Genomic DNA, 27,576 nt, shown 5'->3' with positions numbered 1-27,576 from the left:
CCCTTGCTTTTATTCGCCTTGAACTTTACACTAGTTTTATTTGGACATCTCCCAAACTTTCCTAGGTTTCAATTCTTTCAACATGAAGTCTAATATTGATTGCTGGTTTTCCAAGATCTATTTTACCAGAGGAAGACCACCCCCCTCCTGTTTGCACAGTCCTTGGGCTGAGGGTAGGTTAGAAGGGCTGAGTACTACAATGTTTGGTGTATGGTGACCCAACAGGAAGGGGATGCCGCATGTAAGGAAACAATGACTTAGGAAAATAACAGCCATCTGTCAAGTGGAATTTTGGCAAATGTCTTATTTTTTGTGGCAACCTGGCAAGGGCATGATGCCCAGGTATTGAGTCAAACACCAGGCTAGCTGTCCTTGTGGAGATATTTTTAGACAGGATTAACATTTATATTAGTAGACTGAGAGTAAAGTGCATTGCCCTCTGAGTAAGACTCATGTGCTCAGGTGAAGGCCAAAAGAACAAAGACAGAGGAGCTTCTCCGCCGAAAGAGGAATTCTGCCCTTCCCCACAGATCCTGAGAGGCCTCCGAGACTGTGGGAACTGAACCCTGACAAACTCATGTAGTAAGACAATAATACCTATTTCTAAACTTCAGTTTTTATTTTTAGTGAGACAGGCATTTGTGTATTTCTCTGAGGAGAGCATTCTTTGTGGCCTTGTGGATCAATCACCTCAGAGACTCAGTATCATGAATGGTCACCATAGGGTCATTTTTATACAACATAAAATAGCCCTTGGCCTGAGCAGGACTGATCTGAGCTGTAGCTTGAAGGATGTCTTTACATCCACATTGAACTTTACCTCCACACTGAATAATGAGAACCCTGAGCAAAAAAATAAAACAATAAAAATATGGAGTAAAAAGCATATTGAAAAGTTGGCTTCCAATTTATGATCCTTCTCTGATTGGCCTCCTGAGTGCTGAGATTATAGTACATCATTCATGGATATTTAGTTCACATCACGGCTGCTGTAACAGCTGCTGCTTCCTAGACCAATCCTGAGTGTTTTTGCATGGACAATGCCCGAAACCCAGTAACAACAGCTAGGTCAGGAGACTGAAAGCCAGGCTTCCTTAAGGCTTTGATTGTCCGTTGCAATTACAATGGCAAATTAAGTTGAAGCGACTCACAAAAACATGTGTACCCTTACTTTCTAGAAAGCTTCATCGTTCGTTGATAATTCTTTTAGCATATACCCCTGCTCTTCACCACTAGCTATAAGAAGCTAATTAAATTTAAGATCTATCGATTGAGTGACTTCTATGATTTACTCTCAATAGCCAGCTACAGCAAGATGCAGATGTAAGGACTGAGTCAGCCCTCTGTGGCCCATCTCCCCTGAGCTGCTTCTGCAGGACTTGACTCTGGAGGAGTCAGCAGAAGAGACCCAGGCCACATACTGCGAGCCCAGGCAAAGGAGAGAGAGGAGGAGGAGGAGGAGGAGGAGGAGCGAGAGGAGGGAGAGGAGGAGGAGGCAGGATGGCCACTGACAGGGTAAGTGTGGATGATGACATGGCTGCTACTAGGATTCTGAGACAATTTCCTTCATCCTTCAACTTCTTCGTTTCTAAAATCGGGACAACTCTCAAGAGTTGTTGGAAAGACCTTGTGCAATAGCACCCATGAACCAAAGGCACACTGTCTGGTACACAGCAAGTTCTAATCCACGTATATGAGTAAGCTTTCTTTTTATTATTAATTACTGCTTCCGGAGGAAGATTAGAGCCGTGGCAGTCAAGGAAAGGGGACTTAGCTACTTAGAGCACGGGGCACATGGCAGAGACCACAGTTCCAACCACTGGAATCTGGAACATGGCCGAGGCTGGTAGGCACTGCCTTGAAAAGTGAGCACTGTACATCTAAAACAGGAAGTGACCCAGGGCAGCAACAGTGACAAAGAATAAACTGTCAATCAGAGGAACGGAAGACACAACATGCTTCAGTTCACAACAGAACCAGATTATTAAACAGTGCTGGTTCTGATTTACAATTCAAGCAGTTTAAATCATTTTAGATTAAATGCCTAGGAGGTTACAAAATATATGTACATTGCACCCTTAGGTAACAAATTCTAGGACCTTTGGTTTAGATAATTATAATAATTATTAGAAAGCATCCCTCTAATTCAGTATTGTCATAGCTGTCATTCATCATTTAGCTTAAAACAGGTTAACTGAACAGCAATGTCACCTTGCCATTGAGATTTTGCTACATATTTGCTCCAAAATATATGATGTAGCAAATTAATTCACATCCATTTTCGCTTTCATTATTCCAACTAACAATATGTCAAAAATGAAGATCTAGGGCTGGAAAGACGGCTCAGTGGATCCAGCACTTGTAGTGCAAGCATGGGAACCTGCATCTGAACCCTTAGAACTGATGTAAAAGCAGCACACGGCTGTGATCTCAGTGTTCCTGCTGCAAGGTAGGAGGTGGAGACAGGAGACTACCGAAGAGCTCATGGGCCGGCCAGCCTGGCATCCACAGCGGTAAGAGAACTTCAGACACGGGGGTGGGGGGGGGTTCAGATTGACACCGGATGACGCCAGAGTTGTCTTCTCACAAGCATGGCAGGGTGTGTGTGCGCGCGCGTGTGCGTGTGCGTGTGCGTGTGTGTGTGTGTGCGCGTGCACGCGCACGCATGTTGAAGATGTAAAACGTGGTCAGCAGAGCTACTGCTTGGCAAACACTGTTGCTGCTGCTGCTGCTGCCTCGCTCTCTCCTGACTCTCCTTGGGCAGCAAGCAGGCAGATTGTCACACGGTCTGGCAGCCCCTCTCCTCTCAGTCCTCTCTGCCGTCTTCAGGTTGGGTCGCATCTGCCCCATCGGCCTCCACCATCACCCCTCTCTATTCTGCCATATGACGCCATCAAACAACGGCTTCATCTCAGGCACTATAGTTTTCAATTCTAAACTCTTGTTATATTTCTTCTTTAGACTTAGTTCTATTTTTCTGGTCTTTTCATTCATAAGTCTATTCTCTACTCATTGATGACAGTTACAACATTATTTTATAATCTTCACTTTTTCATCCCAACATTTCAGGTTACCCCAGGTTGGTCTCTAATTCTTGATTCTTGAGAATGGGCCAAATCCCTCCAATCTTTACATACCACAGAACTCTGAACTGCATCCTGGACATTACCATTCTGTTATAGTCCTCTAACGCTTTAGGGAAACACTAGCATTTTGGTTTCGGCAAGTAATTCACTTTGCTGGAGTGCAAACACAAACTCTGTCTTGAGTGATGATAGCTCCGCCAACACTTGTGTTAGCTGCCACTGCGCTGCTCGGGCCGCGGGGCTGCAGTTTGGAAACCCAACATTGTTTGAAGTGTAGAGAGCCCTTACATAACCATGGCTTGTGAACAAAGACACTAGCAGCAGAAGAAATGGCCAGCAGAGTAAGAGAGGGGCCAGCTAGCTGTACTGTAAAAATGAAACATGCAACTGTCAGTCACGAAGTGGGTCAGCTGGGTGTGGTGGTCCACACGTTTACATTCAGGAGGCAGAGGCAGGCTGATTCTATGACTCAAGGCTAGCCTGGTCTACATAGTGAATTCTAGCCCAGCTAGGGCTATATAATTAAGATCATGTCTCAAAAATAATGACTGAACAGACAATTCTCAAAAAAAAAAAAAAAATAGAAAGCAAGAAATTTAAGTGGTCAAAATGCAAATCAAAACTACTTTGAGATTCTGTTTCACCCCAGTCAGAATAGCTGTCGTCGTCGTCGTCGTCGTCAAGGAAACAAATGACAGTGGATGCTGAGGAGGGTGTGAGCAAAGAGGAACTTCAGTCCCCGCTGGTGGGGGCATAACCTGTACAGCCATTGTACGCATAAGTCTGAAGAGTTCTCACAGACCTCACATGACCCCGCTATAACACTCCTGGGTCAGTGACCAGGAGACTAGATCCTACTGCACACACCTGCACATCCATGTTTACTGTTGCTCTATCAACTAGCAAGGAAATGGAAGCAGTCTATCAACAGATAAGAGGATAATGAAAATGTGGTATGCATATACAATGAAATTGTATTCCACCATAATGAAAAGTATGAAATTTTCAGCAAATGATAGGATCTGGAAATTATATTAACCTAAGAAACCCAGACACAGAAAGACAAATCCTGCAGGTTCTCTCTCATATGTGGATCCCAGCTTTCAGTGTTCCTGTGCATTGACATATGCAGGCACGGGCTGTGGAACTAGGGACTACCAGAAGGAAGAGGTACTGAGGAACACAGGTACCGTCAAAGTAGAAAGGGGCTGTTGAGGGTGAAGGGAAGAGGGCAAACAAAATAAATGAAGCTTGAAACCTAATTCTTTGTATGCTAATTCAAAATAAGTAATTTAACAATGTACTATAGGTTAGTATGTCTACCCATGATATATTAATAAACAGCTTCCACTGACTGGGAAAAACCCCTACAACTGCTCTGTGATCTACAAAATGTTGAGCCCACTGACTCAGCTGAGTTGAACAATTCTATAACCTTGAGTGGCTGCATACCAGACCATTAGGTCACTGAGAAACTGCTCCAAGATCCAGCTGAAAATATCCACACACAGGCGCTTGTAGTCTTTCTCACACAGTTTGTAAGTTGGACTGCACAGACCCCAATATGAATAGTATAAAACTGGGTGTTACATATTTCCTATTAATAATCTTATTTTTCTGTATTACTCTCAATGAGATAAGCTCATAACAATATGAAGAAACCATAGACTACTAATTAATACTTGGTTTACTTTTTTCCTGGCTATTTTCACAAAGGTTTGGCATTCTTCTAAAATCCACTACCATTGCTGTCAGTACAAACTTAAAAATGAAAAACTTTCTCTTCTGAGCGCAAAGAGAACATCCTGGCAGTCAGTAGTGCTGAACAACAGCCATCCCTTCATCGTGGCAGAGGCAGAATTGATCTTTCAGTGCAGCCTGAGTCAGTGTGAGAGCTGCTGACATCTTTCCATGTGTATTAGTATGACCAAGGCCATTCTGAGTCAGGGTGAGAGCTGCTGACATCTTTCCATGTGTATTAGTATGACCAAGGCCATTCTGAGTCAGGGTGAGAGCTGCTGACATCTTTCCATGTGTATTAGTATGACCAAGGCCACTCTGCTCATCTGCGGAAGAATCAGGCTAGAGTAAAACCCTTTAAGAATTCACTAAGATGACTATGGAGTGTCACATCTGTGACAAAGCCAGCTGCAGCAAAGCCACTCAGCTAAACCTCGTAACACAATCTATTGTTCCTGCTTCAAGGCGGTGGTTTTGGATTTCATCAGCCTCGACGGGCTGAGTTCGTTTAGGGCTTCCCACGATAACAAATGTGGCCTCTTCCTAAGGGAGAGGCACAGTTCCTAGGATGGCTCTCTCTGGAGCAATCAGCACTTACTACCCATTCCCTGGAGCCAGGCCAGCACAGAAGCAGCTGTCCTCTATGTTCAGTACTGCCGCCTGCCTTCCCGCTGAGCTACATGGAGCGTGAGTCAGGCTATGCAGCTTGTTGGGAGTGAGGAGTCAAATGTGTCAGTCATTACGTCATCTCAAAGGTGTGCCTTTGGCTGCTGAAGTGGGGAAAGTAAACCAGGAGTCCTTCGTCTCACACCACCTGGAACCACTTCATGTCAGGTGCCTGCGCCGTCCTGCTAAAGGGAAGGCAAAGGCCACCCTCCTAAAAGCCCGTGAGAAGGACATTATTGTTGCTCTGACTGAAACATCTGCTTGGTCGCTGGACTCATGACTTGTAAGAAGGGACTATGTCTGCTGCTGAATTCTAAATACTTAAAATTGGCAAAATCTTAGATAAAAGGCAGTTAATATAGCAAACTGTCTTTGCAGTCATGTTCCAAGGGGGAAAAAAATCTTTTAACATAATGCCAATTCTTCTGCTTTCTAGAGTTTATCATGGTATGTGTGGCAACATAGTACATGAAATTTTCATGCTCTAGACTTATATACATACAATTTTATTCGTCAATGAAGACAAAGGTGGAGCTATTTTGATAGTAAAAAAGAAAACGCAGATTGCCTCTTTTTTCTTTACCCTGCAAAGTAGTAACTCAGCGTACTAGCTGAATGCAACATTAATACTCTCAACTGCTTGCCTAATATTCTTAGTTCATGAAGGTATTTGGTTTAGCATATGAAGGCCAAAGATAAAATTAAGCAGACCTATGAAAACCAGTTCATCTATTTTAAGTCCCCACTGAAGAAGGTGTCTTACCCACTGCAGCCGATGACCTTGTTGTAGAGATAAGACGGCAGGCCTTTCAGGTGGATGTTGTTGTCCACATACACGTACTGCAGTTCTCGAGAGCGACCTAAATCTGGGTCAGAGAGAACAGTGCTGTAATTCCTTCAGGAAGGCACCGTGCAATATACAATCATAAAAAAGACCCAAATTTCTCTTTTGGAAGAAAAAAATGAATGTTTAATTCTGAGTGTAAACTTATGGCAGTTGTAATATTGGCTTTTGTGTCAGAAAACATGGTGTAGAAAACTTACTTAATCTAGACCTCATCTAAACTTACTTAATCTAGACTTTGATTTTTAAACTGGAAGATGAAATTATCAAGAGTAGAAAGTTTGATTTCTTCTCACATTTTGACATTTTCAATTGTCTGTTATAGGGCCTTGTTTTCCCTTTTTCATTCACAGAAAACATTATGCACAGTAAGGTGATAGGTCAGCCTCACAAAACTGACTGTGCCCTCCCCTCCAAAACCCTGGATTTTACTTTTATTTTATGTGTATGTGTATGTGTATGTTCCAGAGTGCATGTCTCGGCACTCCATGTGCAGTGACTGCAGAGGCCAGAAGAGGGCATTGGATCCACTAGCCCTGGAGTTGTGATGCTCATGGGTCATGGTGTGGGTGCTGAGAACGGACATGCACCCTCTGAAACAGTACTGGCGCCGCTTTAACCACTGAGCCATCCTCTCTAGCCCCACTCCTTCGTGTGTGTGTGTGTGTGTGTGTGTGTGTGTGTGTGTGTGTGTGTGTGTGTGTTTCTGCAGGTCAGAGACCGATGCCGGATGCCTTCCGGATCTCTTACTGAACCTAGCACCCACCAAGTTGGCTGCACTGGCTAGCCGGTGAGCTCCAGAGAGCCTCTAGTCTGCCCCCCGCCCCCCCCCAGCACTCAGACGGTAGGCTTGCTCACACCACCATGCCTTGCTTTCTGCTGAGTGCCGGGAATCTGCAGTCAGCTCCTCAGGTGTGTAGAGCAAGCCTTTTACCTCCCAAGTCATTGCCCCAGCCCTCCTGCCCTTCGATGGAGATGCTTTGCTCGGCTGAACTTCAGTCAAACTCCTGAACCTTCTGTCCCTCCCTCTGTACTGCCTTGTAAAATGTAGTTGTAATGAAGTGCCTGGCTAAGTCAGCTCAGCAAGAGCTATCCCTCCATGTCTGGTCATCCTCAAGCTCCTCGTCCTCCCTCATCTCCCAGGGGATTCTGATGAAGACACTGTTAGGTCGGTATCTCCTCTACCTCCTTAGTTTCCCATCCACTGACGGGATGGTACTCGACTGTCAATTTCAATGTGCCCTCACTGTATGTGGAGCTGTCCCGATCTCTCTTCTATGAAAAAACCCACAGCAGAGCCTCCTGTACCCACTCCAATGGTCTACTGTGCTCTAAAGGTGTCACCGAATACGTGTTCTCTTTAAACATTACATACATCAAGATTCCCCATGGCTCATCTTCCCTGGGATGAGAAACTAGAGGGAGGTGTTGAGGGGTGGGCAGCAGAGGGTAGCTAGGGATCAGGTAACAGCCTGCCTGGAGACTTAGAAGCCAGGCAGACACAGGAATGTGTAACTCTCCTGCAGCTGCTGGATGAGGAAGAAGTGAGACACAGCCCAATCTCTAATCCACAGAGGTGAGAAATCGGAGCTGAGACCTGGGGATCTGGAATTAGGGGCCGGGATGTAGGCCCATCTTTTCATGTCACTACAGTGAAGAGAGGTAGGCCAGAGAGAGGCAGGAGCCACATGTCCCACGAGGCAGCAAGGCAATGGAGACAGGAAATGTGGGAAGGGCTCCAACCGGGGAAATGAGGAAGATCCATGGGAGTCTACTCTGAAGAAACACTTTCAGGCCCCAGGGCAGGTCCTCCATGACTCCGGCGTTGAGATTATACAAACATCCTATTTTTTCTTAAAATCTTCCACAAAATTTTGCTCAATAATTTAAGCATTGCCAATAATTTTACCATGGGTCTTGTTTGGAAACATCATATAGTTATGAATGTAATGGCAATTTTTTTATCGTCATTTTTCTGGCCACATTTACTAACTGGAATTCTTCTGTAAGGAAGAGCTATCCTTTGAAAATATTTTTATACTAGTAGAGAATCACAGACCTCTCTATTGTGAAGTCTAAAAATCCAATACCATCATTATTTTGTCCTGTTACACAAACGCTTCAGTCTTGGCAATTAGGAACGAATGTGGGCTTGCTCTTACGTTCTTTTAACATGTCCTCATTCTTTTCTGACCATTTCAAGACATTCTGGTAATATACTGCCGGCCTGCCTCACAATTTCTCCACCAAAGCTCCGAAATTAACCCCTTCTCCAACTTCCTCTTCTTGGAGAAACCCTATCAATGAACTAGGTGTGTCTATTACTACTGAAGCATCAGCGCCCGAAGATCTTGGGGCCTGGGAAATGTGCATGTACACCGACCCTCACAGATATGCATCTCAGGTGCTAGACATGTCTCCAGCACAAGCTCTGAGGAGTGAGCCTGCTGGTCAGATTCTCCGGCACTGCCAATATTTCCTTCTGAGAGTACGCCAGCCTCAAGTCCCTAGCACTGGGAGAGAGCATCCTCTCACCCACAGGAAGCAATTCATATCATAGTTTAAAAGTTTTGCTAATTAGGGCTAAGAAACAGAATCTCAGCATTGTTTACATTGTAATTTTCTAATTGAGTGTAAGCAGCACCCCTCCCCATGCCAATATTTTATCAGGCTCTTGGAATTTTTTGTCTTTTTTTTTTTTTTTTTAGGCAAAGCTTCATGTCTCCGTTACACATTACAAAGATTTTCTTTCAGTTTGTCAGTTGTTATTTGACTTTGTTGATACACAAAAACAACTGCAAAACAATCCCCTCCCCCTGTATTAGGGACGCTAAGGCAGGAGTATGTGAGTTTGAGGCCAGACTGAACTACACAGTGATGTCAAGACCTGCTTGAACCTCTAGCAAGAGAATGTCCCAATAAAACAAGTGCCAAAAATCAAAATATTGAAAGTTTTAAATGCAAATTCAGCAGACTTCTCCTGCCTCTGGCCTTAGGGGCAGCTAGCCGGCCTCCTTGTGATACGCGGGGCTGGAGCACGGTCCATCTGCTTCCATTCAGCACTTGTGGGCTTTTCTTTCCCATCCCTCCCTCCCCTCTTCGTCTTCCCCTTTCTGCTTATATTTGCAGCCATAATTCAGTTGGAATCTATTCTTATGTTTAGCATAAAATACTTTAGCATTAAACATTTATGTTTAGCTAGTAATTTAGTTTTCCATTTCTCAACGCATTTTGCTTACCTTTCCACCAGAGAGCAAAGAGAAAGATCTCTAGGATGGCTTAGTGGGCAAAGGTGCTTGCTGCCCAGTCTGATGACCGGAGTGCCATCCTCAGGACCCACACAGTAGGAGAGAACCAACTCCTGCTAGCTGTTCTCTGACCTCCACACATGCACCACGACTCACGCACACAGCACACTGCACATGAACAACAATAATAAATCACTAAGATTATCAAAAGGAAAAACATCACTAAGTACTCAATTCCAGACTCTAACTGCTGCTAAATCAAGCTCCAAACATGTAAAAAGCACACTGAGAGAGCAAGTCGAGTGGCTGTGACATCAGCACCCATGGTACCAGCCGGTACTTATGCCAAAGGGCACAACACTGCTGGTCCTTGGGCTTTACCCGGGATAAGGCTCATCCGAAAAGAATCTCGAGTTTAAATCATTATAAATCATTATGCAGCATACTTTCAAAGTATTAAAGTATGTAATGTACCAAAAGATTGAAAACTGCTCTCTTAGTGAAACAAAAAATTTTACACTTACAAAAACAGGTGAGAAAATGATCAACTGATGGTACCATATTCCATTAACAACAGAAAAGGCCTCAGAATTCCACTAAAAATATCCGTTTCCTCACGATTCCTCTGACAAATATTTTTAAACACAAACAGAAATTTACAGAGTTTAAAGACATAGAAAACTTTTAAAGTAAAAACTTCATTTACATATTACGGATAGGCTGTTAATGGTGGGGCACATCTTTAATCCCAGCACTTGGGAGGTAGAGGTAGGCAGATCTCTATGAGTTCAAGGCCAGCCTGGTCTATATAGCAAGTTCCAGGCCAGCCAAGGCTATGTAGTGAGACTATCTCAAAAACAAAACAAAACAAAATCAAAATTATAAACGGTCTCTAATCTCAGATTTGCCTTTTGGAGCCCTGGGGCAGGGCATTCAAGGAAAGCCAAGTGAAGATTCTTGGCTTGGACTCGAGCATCAGTAAGGCATGGAGCACACTAAGAGTTAGGAAATGCAGGGGTCCGAGTCAGCCAGCCTGGGTTGAATCTTCATCCTTCTACTAGATATGTAGACTTGGGATCTCATCTGTATAATAGGGAAAAGAAAACTGTCTCCTAAGTTTGGTAAGAATGACTAGGTTTAAAAACGATCAAGCAGGGTTCTTGCTACAGAACCTTCTCTAGTATATGACAGTTATTATTCTCATTATTATTAGTAAGTGACACACTGGGAAGTGTGGCCAATTAAGAGAGAACTTTCTTTGGTATGTGGCAAGGGTACTAACCCTTTTCTATACTTTAATTGCATAGAAAGAGGTGGAGGCTGTGGCCTCTGGAGATGATGATTCATCCCTTCAGGCCAAGGACACCCAATAGGACATGACAGAAGAGGTACCTCTCTGCTCTAATACACCACAGAAGCTCCTGTGCAAATTAAATGAGGTGACGTGCAGAGATCACACCACCAAGTTAAATCCACACCGACACTTGCTACTTCTTAAGGAGTTTAGCCTTCTCTCCTCTCTCTGTTTTATGGGGGAAAGACAACTAGTTAATGATTTTAAAATACTGTTTGGCTTACAGTTTATCTTAGGGAGAATCTGGCCAGCGCTTCCTGAGCACTTCTTAATTTATTATATATGCCCCTAACAGTATGCACTAGTTTGCACTATAGCTGAATCAAAACTAGTATCAACTGTGTTAAAATCTATTACATATTAATGCTTCTTAATATTTCCAAGTATCGCAATCTGGGGTGGGGAAGAGGGAAAGAAGAGAGAGCGAGGGAGAGAGAGAGAAAGGGAGGAGGGAGAGAGAGAGAGTATGTGTGTGAGTGCACTTGAGAGAGAGAGAGAGAGAGAGAGAGAGAGAGAGAGAGAGAGAGAGAGAGAGAGAGAGAGAGAGAGAGAGAGAGCTCAATGACATGCTCTTAGTGTGTTTGGAGTCAGGACTGAGCCTGGATCTGGGCTCCCTACTTGGTAACGGATTCCTGATTCAGAGTCTCTTCCTTTGCTGGACAATGAGGATGATAATGGAGCAGCTCACAGATCTGTGAGTCTATGAAATTGGTGTGTATGGTGCCAAGCTTGCTTGACTGAACAGTATCTGGTGCTCAGCACATCGTGGTCATTTACCTCCGTCTTCTGAGTGTACAGAGATCAGAGAGGGAGGGTCAGAGCCTGCAGAGAGCTGGGCAGCTGTTTTAGCTGACACAGCACAGCCTGCTGGTGAGGTTGAGACAACTCCATGTCTGGCAAGGTTCCAAGCTGAGAGGGCTGTGCTCTGGCGACCTCAGGAAAGCATGCTCTTAGCTGGCCAGCATACAGCCCACTGGCAAGACTCCCAAGCACAAAGGACTGGCATTTTAAGTAAACGAGACTCAAGTATGAGTATGTGCTGCATGGAAAAGCTTTGAGACTGTCCTTATACTGTCCTACTCAGACTAACCTGGAACTCACTAAGCAGTTCAAGTTGTTGTCAGACTGATAACAATCCTCCTGCTTCAGCCCCTCGTTGCTACAGGCATGAGCCACTATGCCTGGCTTGATTCTTATATTCTTTAATTTTTTTTTTTTTATTTTATGATCATTGGTGTTTTGCCTGCATGCATGTCTGTGTGAGGGTGTCAGAAGCCCTGAACTGGAATTACAAGTAGGTTTGAGCTGTCATATGGGTGCTGGGAATTGAACCTGGATCCTCTGGAAGAGCAGCCAGAGAGCTCTTAACCACTGAACCATCTCTCCAGCCCCAGTTCTTATATTCTTAACACAGAAAAAATCTTCACTAAATAATAGACTTTGGAAGAGACTATTGACTTACTAGTTAGTAAGATAGTGGTTTATTTTCTTCATTTGATTAATATTATTTATTCATATTAATGCACCAATACTTTATGCTAAAATAAACATCATAAAAGAACATTTCTAAAAACTTCTTATGGCACCTAAGAAGCAAAGACAGGCAGATGTCTGTGAGTTAGAGGTCAGCCTGGTCTACATAGTGAGTTCTAGGACAGCCATGGCTATGTAGAGAGACTGTCTCTTTGTTAAGTTTAAGTCTGGTAGAGACTGTCTCAAAAAAAAACTAAAACCAAACACCCAGCAGCAGCAGCAGCAGAAAAAAAGCCTTGTGAAAAAGACTCAATATGTAAAACTTAGAAAACAGACAGCTATCTGCCTGCCCAAAATTTAAATCCATCAATAACTTTTCAGGTGGCTTTTTTTTTTTTTTTTTTTTAAGTTTGTTTTTTAGAGACAGGGTTTCTCTGTGTAATAGCCCTAGCTGTCCTGGAACTTGCTCTGTAGACCAGGCTAGCCTTGACTCCCAGAGAGACACCTGCTTCTGCCTCCCAAGTGCTGGAACTAAAGCGTGTGCCATCACCACCCAACTTGGGGTGGCTTTTAAAAGAACTAGACCACACCTCAAGCAGTTCCTTCTTTTCCAGGCTCACAGATCAAAGTGTGCCAAAGCTAGGAGTCCTGCCCAAACCCCAGTTCTTTTCCTCTTGCAGCCTCAAGCCTCTGGCAGACGCAGTCCACATGGCTGTAGAACAAAAAGCTCCTGTGTGTTCCGGCTATTGCTCTTCTAACCATACAGTATGAGCAAGCACAGAGGGATGCATGCCAGAACAGAGCGGGGTCTGTGTTTATTATACCCTGGTTAGTATAAAATTCATGTCCTCATCAAAAGAGGAATAATAAGGTCTTTTAAACAATAAGGTGGGAGCAACAGAAATCAAAGCAGCAGCTCAGAATTGGCTATTTGCAATGCTCTATCAATGTCAAACCAGCCATCACAGTTCAGTAAGCCAGATAGCCAGTCTCAATTACACCATTTCAAATACTATAAAACACAAGGGCTCCCCACACAACAAATTCAGAACAGTTACAGACTATTCCAAAATGACTTTCAAATCAAGTTAAATCACCCATATGACCCCCTATATAACAAGGACACTTCAGCCACTTTTCTAGAACAATGAATTCCTTTAAGTGCTAACTTCTGTGAACACAGACCCATGTACCAGACTCCATTACATCTTTTACACAGCCATAGGCATTCTGATAGATTCAGCTTTTACAAGATAAAATTTCAGGGTTGTCAAGATGGCTCATTAGGTAAAACACTTGCTACTACCCTGCTATTCTGAATTTGATCCAAGGTCCCACATGGCAAAAGAGCACCAACTCCAGCAGGTTGTCCTCTTTCATAGTGGACTGTAGTTTAATGAGATGCTTCCTACTCTGTAGATCATAGACGATTATTAAAATAAACAGACTACAATAGATTTGAACAGTGGAAGGCTTCCTTTGCTATCAGTTTAAACAGTCACACTCCAGGACCTCTATTTTCATTACAGGTCAAATAATGGGAGCCATAAGCAGTAGGCTAGGTACTGAGGGAGATGCTTTGGGGCACAAAAATCAAGACACAGTCCTTACCCATTTTTACAGTCTGACGCAAGAGCAAAAATAGCTCATACTGATTGGATGTTTATGAAGAATTATGACATGCTTTTACATGTATCTTACAGAATTCTTACAACGGTGCTATGAAATGTGTTACTATTACCCTATTACTGATAATTAAATAACTTTCCCATGGTCAAGTCCACAGAACTATTAAACTGTAGAGCTGGAACTACTGTCTAAGTGCCTGCTCCAGCATCATGTGTGGGGACAGCTCTTTAAGTAGGGCTCATACAGAAAATCGGGATAGCGCTGCCCAGAGGAGGAAGGGTACCGGGGGAACATAGCCCAGGCATCCCACTGTGAAGTCTGAGCTGGATCTGCAAGAGACATTACCCAGGAAACAAGCGATGAAGAAAACATCTCTTTGTTTCCTCTAAAAGACCAGAAGGCTAGTAGGTAAGTTCTGACTCACAGATTTCGGGCAAACATATCAAGGGTAGGAAAATCTTCTTTAGGGAAGATCCTAGGGAGGGACATTCACTAATGACCGCCCAGCATGGTAGAGACTTGAGGACTCAAAACAACACATTGTCTAGTGCCATGGCCAACAGCCAAAGAGCACACTGTCTCTGCTACAAGGCATCCTGAACTGTTGCTCGGTTGGACTCGGGCCCATGTGTTTTGAACTTAAGAACTTTAGAACGATGCCTGATGGAAATTCCAGATTCTTGCTTTTAAGTCAATTAACAACATCATCTGGACCCCGCCACACTGCACATTCTTGTCACCATTCTGAAAAACTGTGAGTGCCAGAACCAAGTTAACAAAAAGCTTTCCTGCCAGGTATCTGGCTCTAGGCTTTGCCCTCACAGCACTCAGTTTCCTAAATTTCACATCTGTCTTTCTGTGAGTGGGTGACAGGCTGTTTGCTTGTTTGAGATAGGATGTTATGTAGTCCAGGATGCTCAGTCTCATTACGTGACTAAGAAAGACCTCGGACTCCAAGTTCTCCTGACTCTACCTCCCAAGTGCTGGGATTATAGACATGTGCCACCCCATCTGGCTTTGTTTTGTTTTTAATTGGTACTTTCAAGAGGACAGGGCTTGATTTTTCCATCTCAATCTCTTCCCACCCCACCAAATCCTACTCAGGCTTAGCAAAAAATACATATTTGTCCATATAAAGCTCAGCTAATCTCAGTGTGCTTTCTCATTACACACTAGCACAGAAAGTCAACATCTGGCCCATGTTTGCAGAAACCACATTAAATAATCCCTGCTAATTCTCTAAGAAAATCTAAAGCCAGAGCAAAAGATTTGGGAGGACAATGTAGCCCTATTAGGGGACAGCAGAAAGGGACCAGACAAGGAAAATGATTTTTCATTACAAATATATCAATTATCCACTGTATGTGCTCACTCTCTCCTCCCTCCCTCCCTCCCTCCCTTTCTCATCCCCCCACGTGGACAGACGCACAAGTGTGTGGTGGCCAGAGGTCAACCTGGGCTGTCATTCATCAGATGCTGTCCAGCTTGTTTTCTGAGACAGGGGATCTACTGACAAAGAGCTCACCTAGTAGGCTAGGCTGCCTCCTCCTCCCTAGAGCTCAAACCCAGCATTTTCACAAGGGTGCTACAGTGGCTTGAACTCATGAGCAAGCACATAGCATGAGTTATAACCCTAGCCCTGAACGTTCATTTTCTTGAAGACTTTTGGATTCCAGAATTAAAACTTCACTCTTAAAGTAAGATCTTTATGGATTTTAATGAATAGACTAATTCTCTCATGTCTTCCCATTACTAATTTTTGGACTTTATTATAAAGTTTGTTTTTGTTTTTATTTTTATTTATTTTCTACTTTGTAATTACCTTAATTTCGTTTTCAGTTTTTCATTTCATTGATATTTCTCCTTTGATTACAGACTTACCTAACATTATTCCTACAGAACACAATTTTGGCCTCCTATTTAGGTTTCCTTTAGAAAGCAGTTGCCACACTCTGAGGTCAATGTAGGCCTAACTCCAATTCCTGTGACTGTCTGCTGCCACTCGAACAAATCTGCTAGCATTCCAACTTATTTAAGGCCACAGATGTGGCCTTTAACTCCCACTACACAAGGGTCTCAGGCAGCAGTTCTTCAAACTGCATCCACACACGTACAGTTCAGTAGAATAGAATTGACAAGCATCTCTGAGTCTGGGATCATAAAACTTATCAACTGACTCATGCATCAGAACATCACAGGGCATTCCATCAACACACATTTTAATCTTTTTATATGTACGCTAAAAATTAAAAATGAAGTTATTAGTTTCAATATAGCTCTAATAGTGGCTTAGAGTCTGATTAGTTTTACTGTGTAGATTTAAAATTAAAAAAAACATAAATAGCAATTCCTGATTTTCTCAGCAAATACAAAGGAAGTGGGGATAAATAAGACGCAATACCAACAGTATACATACTACACTTTAGTTCTCATCCTCCATCTGCAGTGGGAAGGGGCTTGCTTCAGTGCATGCTTAAAAATCCCAGGAGCTGGTTTCTAACACTCACTTGCCACATCTGGTTTTCTCTTAATAAAGTATCCAATTCTTACAGAGCAAGCAGACAAAGCCCTGATGCTCTCTTACTGTGAGGCAGATGGACAGTTTGAAGCCCTCTCCATGCCCCAGTGCAGGAAACAGTACAGAGCTATCACTGCATGCTAGCACTAGTCCGAACACTCACGACCTCCCAAGAGAACGGGACTTCACCACTAGGCTCTCTAAGAAGCCCAGATCATTTCTCATTACTAGGCTCTATTAACTTTTGGACTTTTTCCATGATAATTTATGCAAGGCTATTTTGGAAACCTCAATGTCACATGCCAAATGTTCTTAAGAATTTACTCACTGGGGGCTAGAAAAATGACTCAGCAGTTAAGAGCACTTTCTGTTCTTGTAGAGGGCCTGTGTTCAGTTCCCAGCACCCACATGGTGGCTCACAACCATCTGTAACCCCAGTTCTAGGAAATCTAATTCTCTTGTCTGGCCTCTGAGAATACCAGGCACACATGTGGTACACATACATACATACAGGCAAAACATACACATAAAATATAAATAAATCTTTCAAAACAAATAATTCACTATTTTTAAAAATTATTTTTTACATTTATTTGTGTATGTGTGTGTGTGTATATGTATGTGTGTATGTGTGTATGCATATATGTGGGGGTGGGTGGGTGTGTGAGCACGTATGCCACAGCATGCACATGGAAGGACAACTTGCAGGAGTCAGGTCTTCCTTTCCACCAAGGGGTCTAGGGCTCAAACTCAGGCGCTCAGGCTAGATGACAAGCACTTTTCCCAGCTGAGCCACCTTGCTGACCCTCACTGTTTTCTACAGAAACATTTAACAAGGATTCAATCTGCTAAAGTCGCGAGTCACCCCTGTTTTCTTCTCACCCACAGAAGTCACAAGCATTGAACTTAGCGACACAGCACTTTCAGAGGTAAAACATGCTTGTCAACAGCCAGCCTGTGCCTAGCGACCTGCCGTCCTTGCATCTATTATTCCACATGGAATAAGTAGAAAACATTCCCAAATAATTAGGATGATTAATTATGCAAGGAAAGCCAGGAACACCCGGGAAAAGGCCTTTTCTCTGTAGTCCCCCGAACTCTAGACGCTCAGAGCGAAATCACAATTCTGTGAGCTGGTCAGTCAACCCCACTCTATCAAGTCAACAGCAAAAGCACGTTTTTAGACTGCTCTAACGTTCACAGCATTAGGCTCGGGGACCGCTCTTTTCCTCCTATGCTGATAGTGATCGCTGTGAACAAAGCCTCTCTGTAGGCTCATCTGTCATTCAGCTGTCATTGTACAGCAGTGACAGGAGCATCCTTTTTGACGAGCTTTTCATCTGGGGAAGAAGACAGTCAAAGAGCCTTCCTGGTTTTGACAGGATCACCAGTGACTAACGCAGCCCATACTCAAAGACAGCTAGCTGGCCGACATCACTGCACACGATCCAAGTCATCCGGACCACAGCCTCTGGAGCTGCCCTCTGAAGCAGCTGGATCCGACAGCTGTTTAAGAAACAGCCCAGCAAACTGGTCTCCCTTCAGCTGAACTTCAGTAGGAGACTAAATTCAGTAAGTGATCACCCGAATATGATCCTACCTCCCTCACAGAGACATCCCCGCACACACCTCACAAGACATATGTTCTAGGCCAAGTTCGAAGCAGCATGGCTAAACAGCACTTTCTGTTGCTTGCAAACTCTGTGTGTGTGTGTGTGTATCTGACTGACCATAAAGAAACACTCATGCCAGGCGGTGGTGGCGCACGCCTTTAATCCCAGCACTCGGGAGGCAGAGGCAGGCGGATCTCTGTGAGTTCAAGGCCAGCCTGGGCTACCAAGTGAGTTCCAGGAGAGGCGCAAAGCTACACAGAGAAACCCTGTCTCGAAAAACCAAAAAAAAAAAAAAAAAAAAAGAAACACTCATATTTGCTAAATTTCTAGATGGTTCAGTTCTGTGAAAAGGGGGCACTAACAACTGCATGTTCCATTTGACCCTTTCTCAGACCACTCTTAGAATTAGACGGCTACAGTTTATCTTAAGAGTCCACAGGGAGATTTCCAACGTATACTCTTAAAAAGATTATCATCATCATGGAGACAAAGTCTTACACAGTGGTCCCAGCTGGCCTAGGATATACTCTATAGTCTAGGCTGGCCTCAAACTCACAGCAATCCCACTGTCTCAGCCTTGTGAGCAACACCAGCATTGGGCACAGTACATTTAGAAGACACCCCAAAGCTGTCACTACTGAAACATAGATAGGAATGGACAGCAAATGACCAGGGGAGTGAGAAGCTCCAGGGCTAAGGAGCTTCTGCAGGGCGGGAGTAACCTGAAGGCGAGTGCAGGTGTGTGAAAAGGTAAGAGTTGAGACAGAGGGTAAGGAATGGCGTCATCAAGAACAAGACAGGACTTAGCCTGTGCCGACAGACGCTGTGAAGAACTGGAGAGATGGCCCAAAGGAGACCAAAATGGCAGAGTGAAAGCTGGCCCTGGCGACGGCCACCTTCAGTATGGAGTCCCCTTATGCAGACCAATTCGGGACCACAGAGAGACTGTGCCGAGGTGGAAGGAATATCAGATTTAGAAGCAGAGTCTGAGAGTCAGTTCTAGTACTAGTTGCAGCTCCAGGCAGGTTACACAACTACTCTTCTGTCAGTCTCTGCACCTATAAAACTGGTTTGCCAATGGGTCTGTAGTAAGTTTGATAATAATTAGAGACTGTATGTGCAGCAATGAAATGGAATCCTCAGCTAACGAGGCAGTGGACAGTAACTGATGGCTTATTATCCCCGCACCGTCACATTGGCACAGACAGTAGTCTCACATGAGCAGTTTCTGATGGGAACACACCTTACATACATAGTTATCAATGATAATAACAACAGTAGAGGACCGCAGAGGCAACACTAGATGTAATAAGCACATCTCTTGCTGGTCACATCTGACAGTCAAATCATGAAAAATTCAAGGTTGCTTCTAAGAGAATTTGCAGTTTCCTTCTGAACTCTGATGTTACATTTGTAAGGTGAGTTTTATACCACACAAACAAATGAAATGACTTAATCATGTCTCTCCCTCCCTCTCAGCCCTGCCTTCCTGTATTTATTACCAGCACTGACCATTAGGAAGTGGTCCAAAGTTCTGGGGGCTACTGTGGGGTAGGAAATGTCTTGAACATGAGAAACGTTCAAGAGGATGAGCATAAATGGGGTGAGTTACTCCACAGCTGCGGCTCCTCACTTCTGAGTCATCTATACCTGTGTATACTTCTTTATGATTCTCATCCATAAACTACGCGGGATAGAGATGATCATCTCTGGCCTACAGATATGGGCAGTGAAGCTCAGCAATCCCTACAGATCACACCTCGGGAAGAGGCACAATCTGCCTCTGGACTGTGCAGGTGCTCGGCCCTGCGATTGTTCTGAGTTCTCTTTGTTAGTCCAGCAGCTATGTTTACTCTTCAAACATTTATATTTGACATTCTCACTCTAAAAGCTCAGATTTCTGAGAAATATAGTTTGCCTTTGAATGGCTTTATGTTAATTTGTTCATTCTATAATTGTGGAGTATATTTGTGGGAAATTAATCTTCTTAAATTTAGCAGTTTTTCTTATGTGAATTTATTTTGATGTTTCCAATGTTTTAAAGACTTCATGAAGAGATTTTAAACTGAAAATAGATAAAAATGAATTATATTGGCAAACATTTCCTTTCAGGGGCTAGTGAACTCTTTACTTCATTGTCCTTAGAGATAAATTATCACTATAAGATGCTTTTATGAGTGAAATTACTATAGTTTAAGGTCCTATGTGATTTCATTTTGTTTTAAATTGGCACCTTTGTTTCTTAGAAGTTGAAAAATAGTTTAGTTCCATGTGAAATAAATGTACCATATTATTAAAGACCCATGGTGTCTGCCATGTGACAGGTCAAAATAGACCAACTATGGAAATCTACAGAGGACAGGCTTTTATCAGCCACGGTGGCATTTCTAGCACAGTGGGCAATTCCATCAATCATAAAGTCTTCAACATTTGACAGTCAGATTTGCTGGCCTTAGTACTTATAACAATATCTAAACAGGCAGATTTGGGGTTCAGGGTAGTGGTTAGTGGCAGAGAGCTTGCCTCGCATGTGCGGCCCTGGGATAAATTACAGGAGCAAGAGAGAAGGGGAAACAGGAAGTAGCAGGTGTGTTTGTTGTCGTAGTTATTCATTCATAATGCCCAAGGCTCTGTCAGGCTTACAGTCTCTCTCTCTCTAACACGCACGCATGCGCGCACACATACACACACACACACACACACACACACACACACACACACACGCACACACACACGCACACACGCACACATACACACACTCATTAACTCCCTTTTCACAGGACTCTCCCATAGCTGGTGTCTCCCCTGACAGCACTGTCTGTAAGCACAGGACCCCTGACTAGGCATGGGGGCATGCCTGCAGCCCCAGCACTTGGGAGGCTGAGGAAGGAGGCAAGGTTCAAGATCGCTGTGGCCACACAAGGGGACACTGCCTGGGAAAACATGCAACGACCACACCCCTGACTAAAAGAACGTCACTTCTCATCTGGTAATGACGCTGTTGTTCATGTAGAAACCGATTTACTGAGGCGTCATCAGGAGAAACAGGAAGAAACTCAGCCATTCTAGTTAACGGTGCATGTTGTGTTTTATGCGTTGGCTGGTCTATTCTGTCACGTGACCACAACACTTACCAAGCGGCAAGAATGCAAGGCGGTTTCCAGCCATGGAGAGCTCGTTGAGGCTGGGCAGCCGGCAGAGCTGGCGCGGCACACACCACAGCCGATTGCGGTCCACGGTGAGGTACTGCAGAGAAAGGCACAGGTGAAGCCTCTCGGGCAAAGCTAGCAAACGATTGGTAGAAATGTCTAGTGTCTGCAGCTCCTTCAAATCGCCAACCTCTACAACCAAAATCAAAATGAAGACAAATCGCATTCTGATTAACTTAAACGAGAAAGTGAAATGAGTCAATACTGCTACAGTTCAAATAAATAAAGTCAGTGTGCAGGACTATTTCCACAGATACGGTGCACAGAATCGGGGGCTAGACCGCAAGCCATCCAGACCCGGTAAGCACCCCCTCTTAGGGGCTGCACATGTCTCGTCTGTGTACGGAGATGGGCGAAGTCAACACCGCGTCTTCCTCCATGTCTCCACTTCTGCACCTGGTACTTACTGTTTCAGTTATTCTGGCTGGCCAGGGAGCCCCCAGATTCTACCTTTCCTTACCCCCTATATCAGTTAGGGTTACAGATGTGCACCATGGTGTTTTGTTTTGATTTTTTGTTTTCGTTGTTATTTTTGTTTTTTGAGACAGGGTTTCTCTACGTAGTTTTGGTGTCCATCCTGGAACTCCCTCTGTAGACCAGGCTGGCCTTGAACTCAGAGATCCGCTTGGCTCTGCCTCCCCAGTGCTGGGATTAAAGGCGTGCGCCACCACCGCCTGGCAGGTATCTGGCTCTTTATGGGGATCTGAATTCAGGTCCTCATGCTTCGATAGCAAGCACATCACTTTCTGAGCCACCTGCCCCCCTAATGCCAGGCTTCCCTAAATACTAGAAAGTGTGGGAGCACAGAGTGATGAACCTGACCAGCAGTCTGATACTGATGAATCCAAGTTTTTGTTCAGGTAAGAAACCTCTACTCCCTGGCTCCACCTAAGCACTGGGCAGGACAGGTCTACTTCCTTCCTCCATAGACACTTTGTATCAAAGACTGCCTGATGTCACCTCACCCTCCTCCTTTCTCACCCCTCTCCAGGCCATTCCTCTTAGGTTAGGATTTGCAGCACCACCCTGGGCACACAGCAATTTGCTTAGGATGTGAATGAGCAACACCACCTCCGTGAGATAATGAAGTCTTATGCCTTCACAGGAGCTCTTCTTTTTTTTTTTTTTTTTTTTTTTGGTTTTTCGAGACAGGGTTTCTCTGTGTAGCTTTGCACCTTGGTAGCCCAGGCTGGCCTCGAACTCACAGAGATCCGCCTGCCTCTGCCTCCCGAGTGCTGGGATTAAAGGCGTGCGCCACCACCGCCCGGCTCACAGGAGCTCTTCTTACTGCTCCTGACCAGGGCTTAGCCACACTACCACTCTCAGACCACACCTAGCTCAGACCTGCTGGCAAGTTACATCTTGAAGACAGTAAACCACAACATCCAAATGAGGATCAAATGGTAGAGGCCATATGTGACCTACAAAGCTTAAATGTATTTGTTATCTGCACATTTACCGTAAAAGTTTTCTGTCTTTGCTATAAAATCTTTAAAATTTTTATTATTTTTATTACTATTAGAGTTGTACACATACTTGTGCCCAGAAGTCAGAGGGCATTCTGAGCATTGATTCTCTCTGCCACCATGCAGATTCTGGGCATCCAGTTCCTGTCATCAGGCCTGGCAACAGGAGCATTTACCTCCTGAACCATCTCTGGCCCTAGGAACATTCTTAGGAGCTCATTTTTTTATATAAAAGTAATGTGGGGTCAAACATATTAACCCAAGTCACTTTTCAAATACTGACAAACTTGTCCTTGGATGTTCATGATTTATTGTTCAGTTTCTCCAAAACTGAGTAAAATGTTCATTTGCAGACAGGTAGGCATGATTTTGGTTCCTCTGAACTTAATTGATATTCAGGGTACTCAAATTCACACATGAGCTCACCTCTTAGCTGTGATGTCGCTGATAAAGTCCATGTTCATATCTATTTCACAAAATAAAGTTGCTACTTATGTGGGGTGTAATGATGAGGGAGTTGTGGAACTCGTGTTTTAAAAGTGAATAAAAAAGAAAAATGAAGAAGAAAACCAAACAGAAACAAACGGAAAGGAACGTTTTTGACCTAACTTCCCACAGTGCCTCTAGGTGTGACTGGACGTCTACATGAGCCGAGGGACGAGAGAAAGGCACAGGAGGTGGTCAGTACCCTTGGAGCCTTGGTACTCACAGGAGACAAGGTGTGACAGGAGCTCCGAGCAGGGACAGCCACAGGAAGAGCTCAGGCTTCTGGAAAAGTTCCAGGGATGGAGCCTGGAAAGGTCAAAAGGAAAGAGGATATTGCATTCCCAGCAGGGTGTGGGCTGTAATTGGAACCGTGAGGAAGGGCACAGAAGTAAAAACACTGGACAGTGTGCCCATGCCCAGCAAGTGCCCACACACAGTGAGAAGAGCAGAGGAGAAGGCCGAGGCCAGGGCCGGCTGCAGCCAGGGATGTCGCACTGATGACAATGAATATCAAGACGCCCAAACTGTTTAGAGCATGAATGTGAAGTCCTCTTTGGAAGTTCCAAGGAAATGCAGAGAAAGCACTGGAGTGAAGAGAGCCTGGGCTGGGAGGATGAGGATGTGTGTCACTATAAAAGAGGAAGTATCAAGGAATTTCAGGAAAAATCCAGAGACATTTTAAGAAAGGCAAACTTGACTGGATATGGAAAACAACACAATAGGAAAAAGTCAAGGTCAAGTTTAAGCTTCTACTACCCTCTAGAGCAGTGGTTCTCAACCTTCCGAACACTTCGGCCCATCATACATAGAGTTCCTAACACTGTGTTAACTCTCAACAATAAAATTACTTCATTACTACTTCCTATCTGTAATTTTGCTACTGTTCTGAATCATAATGCAAATATGTGATAAGTAGGCTATCTGATATTCGAGCCCTGAGAACTGCTGCTCTACAGCATTATTCAAGATATGAGGATGCAAATCAAAAAATTTGCTTTCCTAGAAAAGAACATATTAATAGAAATTATTAAAAATGAACCACGCTGACCTCATTTGACCCCACAGAAACTAAAGCAGAAGATACACTGTTGTGAATACACATGGTGTATTCTCCAGGTTTGAGCACACACTGTACACCTGAGCAGGTCTCACATTCCAAAGGACTGAATTGTACAAAGTAAGTGCCCTGAGCAAACGAGGTTCAAGGCACAAGAGAAAAGCTCCACAGTAGATAAGAAAAGGCAGACCAAAGAACCAGTGCCATACAGACAATGGGAATTAGATGATCAAAAAGCAAGAGGAAGACAAAAGTGAACAGAACTTCACACACCTGCAGGACAGGAAGAAATTATAAAAATACTTGGTACCCCAAAAAGAAGAGAATCAGGAAAGGGGGTTGTAAAAGTTTCAAAATAGTGGTTAAATTTTAATCTAAAAATCCAAGCTGCTCAAAAAAGACCAGAGATACAAAGAGATCTACTCCTGCACTCACACATCATGAAAGACTACTGTAAGAAACCATGACTGCTTGTGTTCATGATATCATGACAACTAAAACCATAAAACTTAAAAGCCAACAAGGCAACTGAAATTGTGCACTTAAAAACAAATCAAAGCGAGGGCCGGAGAGAGGCTCAGAAGGTAACAGCACTCAGTTACTTAAGGGCCACTCAGAACTGGCCTGTCCCAGTTCAATCCACATGCACAGCACGACACACTCATGTCTCTGCACTCTCTTGCCCCACCCCCCAATAAAAAATTAAACTTAAAAAAAAAAATAGAAATAAAGGAACAAAAATATTCGAGTTACATGAACTATAAATGGCAAAATGATGGATATGAATATAACCATATAAATAAGTATATTAAATATAAACTGGGCTAGGTGTGGTGGCCCACGCCTTTAATCCCAGCACTTGGGAGGCAGAGGCAGGTGGATCTCCAAGTTTGAGGCCAGCCTGGTCTAAAAAGAAAATTCTAGGATAGCCAAGGCTACACAGAGAAATTCTGTCTTGAAAAATCAAAGACAAAAAGGAAATTGACTAAATAACCCAATCAAATGCAAAAGGATGTTAGACTGCCTTTACAAAAGGTATAATATCTGTAAGAAACACAGGCCAGAGTCAAAGGCACAATTAGGGTTTAGGCCCAAGGAGGAAAAAGTACAGCAGGCAGGCAAAAACCGTAAGAAACAAGGTTATTTTCCTATCACAAAAACAGACAGGAGGCTATGTGTTATCCTAAGAGAGAGAAAAAGTTCATAATCATAAAATAGAAATTCAGGAAGGAACAATAACAACAAGTATATACATACCTAATAAGAGCTCCAAATGAAGGGATGAAACAACACGAGACGCAGCATTTCAACCCACCACTGTCACCACTGGCAGAGCAACAGGACGTAAGTATGGCAAGGATACACAAGACTCAAGCCCCATGAAAAGCAAGCCGAGTTTTCTGACACCTTGGAAACTGCACCAGGAAACAGTTTTGGAGCGCATGATGCATTATCCAGGGTTAACCATATGCTACACCGTTAAACAGGTCTCATAATTAAAGGACTGAAATCATACAAAGGGTGTACTCTGATCCATGGGATACAAGTAGGAATACACAGAAGAAAGAAATCTGGGAAACCTCCAAATACCAGAATTAAGCAGCATACTTCTAAATAACCAACAAGTAAAAGAAATTGAAAGGAAAATTAGAAAATGTTTTTGATCAAATGAAAACAATCGTGAGCAAATGCCCAGGCTGACAGGATGCAGACAGGGAGGTGGGATGGCAGCTGAGCTCGGTGGTTCCAGGAAAGCTCCAGACATGCTTCAGAAGTTTCCACCAAGAGATAGGAGAAAAAGAGCGACCAGGAAACTCAGAGTAAGCGGAGGGAACAATCAAAGCTACAATAATGAAGCAGAAATCTGCAAAACAGAAACTCAGTAGAAACCAGGTCAGTTCTTAAAGACAGTTGAGTGCCAAACCTTAGGCAGGGAAGCAGCCGGGAGGGCAGGGGGAAGGAGAAGATATGAACTGCTGAAGTGGAACCAAGACAGGGCAGACCAACTTCACCGGCATGATCCATTCCCTTCAGCAGGTGAACAGACACTCTGCTATGTACAGACAGCCCACCACTACTCAGGAAGACAAGGGAACAATGGTACACCGCAGAGCTGAATCTCACGTCACCGAGTCGAGGGGCACACACCACACCATGACGGTTACACATTCCTTTGGGAAAGGCTAAACTCGTGGGCCAGAGAGCAGAGCAGTGACTGACGGGCAGGCCTGGACAAAGGCTGGCTGGTATACAGGAGTTTAAAGACATCCTGGGAAGGAGAGGCACTCAAACTCGTACACACAGGACCAGATCCTAGAAGACTGAGTTGTACGTTAAAAAAAAAAAAAAAAAAAAAACAAACTCAGGAATATCTTAATTTTTTTCTAAAGGCTATACAAATAACACATATAGCTTATTAAAGCAAAATTTAAAAATATATACATACTGATTTTCTGAATATTATAAGTACAATAGTTATTCTGAGTATAAATTCACATAATCAGTCTCTTAACTATTTTTACTTCTAATAAAAATTATTGACATTTTTTTAATCTCTAAAAAAAGTTACCTTTTTTCTAAAAAACCTTTTCTGATATGTGCTTTTTGTGTGTGTGTATGTATACACACTCACATATGTGTGGGACATACCCAAGGTCAAGCGCATGGAGGTCAGAGACAAGGTCTCTCACTGACTCAGACAGACTGGCCGGCCAATGATGGCCAGAGGTGCACTCCTGTCTCTGACGCCCAGCACTGTGGCTACAGATAGATGCTGCCACCCTGGCTCTGTTAGGAGAGAGCTGGGGATCTGAACTCAGGCCTCATGCTTACCCAGTAAGTCCTTCGTCAGGTGAGCCGTCTCCCCGGCTCCACTTTTACCATTCTTGATACTGAAAGTGTTTATAATGAAAGTGATTTATACTAATAAATATTTTGACAACTTGAAAGTTATTTATTGCTACGTCACCTTAAAATCAACACAGCACTGTGGACAGATACAACATGCAACTCTGGCGATGCTCCCAGCCTTCTCCCCTTTCCAGCTGGGTCTTCTGACCACACCTCTTGGACTCTGCTCCACTACTTCCCTGAAGGTAACCATCACTCTGTAAGCCTCATTTCCTTAACGACCCTTGAACAATCCTAGTTTCACAACTGCTGGTCACTGTTTACTTTTATGCTAAAT

At 43.7% G+C, this 27,576-nt stretch overlaps 1 protein-coding gene across 2 annotated transcripts in view; it reads right to left on the bottom strand.

The window, feature by feature from the left end:
• Positions 1–27,576, bottom strand: part of Lrrc28 (leucine rich repeat containing 28) — a 124,819-nt gene that overhangs the window by 24,085 nt on the left and 73,158 nt on the right. Inside the window, exons 6-7 of one of the 2 annotated variants that reach the window (XM_028872794.2) lie at positions 21,306–21,512; positions 6,256–6,358 (exon numbers count right to left, since the gene is read on the bottom strand). In XM_028872794.2, coding sequence (XP_028728627.1) covers positions 6,256–6,358; positions 21,306–21,512 — 310 coding nt within the window. The remainder of the gene's footprint in view (positions 1–6,255; positions 6,359–21,305; positions 21,513–27,576) is intronic. The other variant, XM_028872795.2, reaches the window with a different exon arrangement.

This window comes from Peromyscus leucopus, chromosome 1 (assembly GCF_004664715.2).
Source record: "Peromyscus leucopus breed LL Stock chromosome 1, UCI_PerLeu_2.1, whole genome shotgun sequence".
NCBI classification, from domain to species: Eukaryota; Metazoa; Chordata; class Mammalia; order Rodentia; family Cricetidae; genus Peromyscus; species Peromyscus leucopus.
The sequence above is the reverse complement of the archived record's forward strand: the minus strand, read 5'-3'. Positions and strand labels throughout refer to the sequence as shown.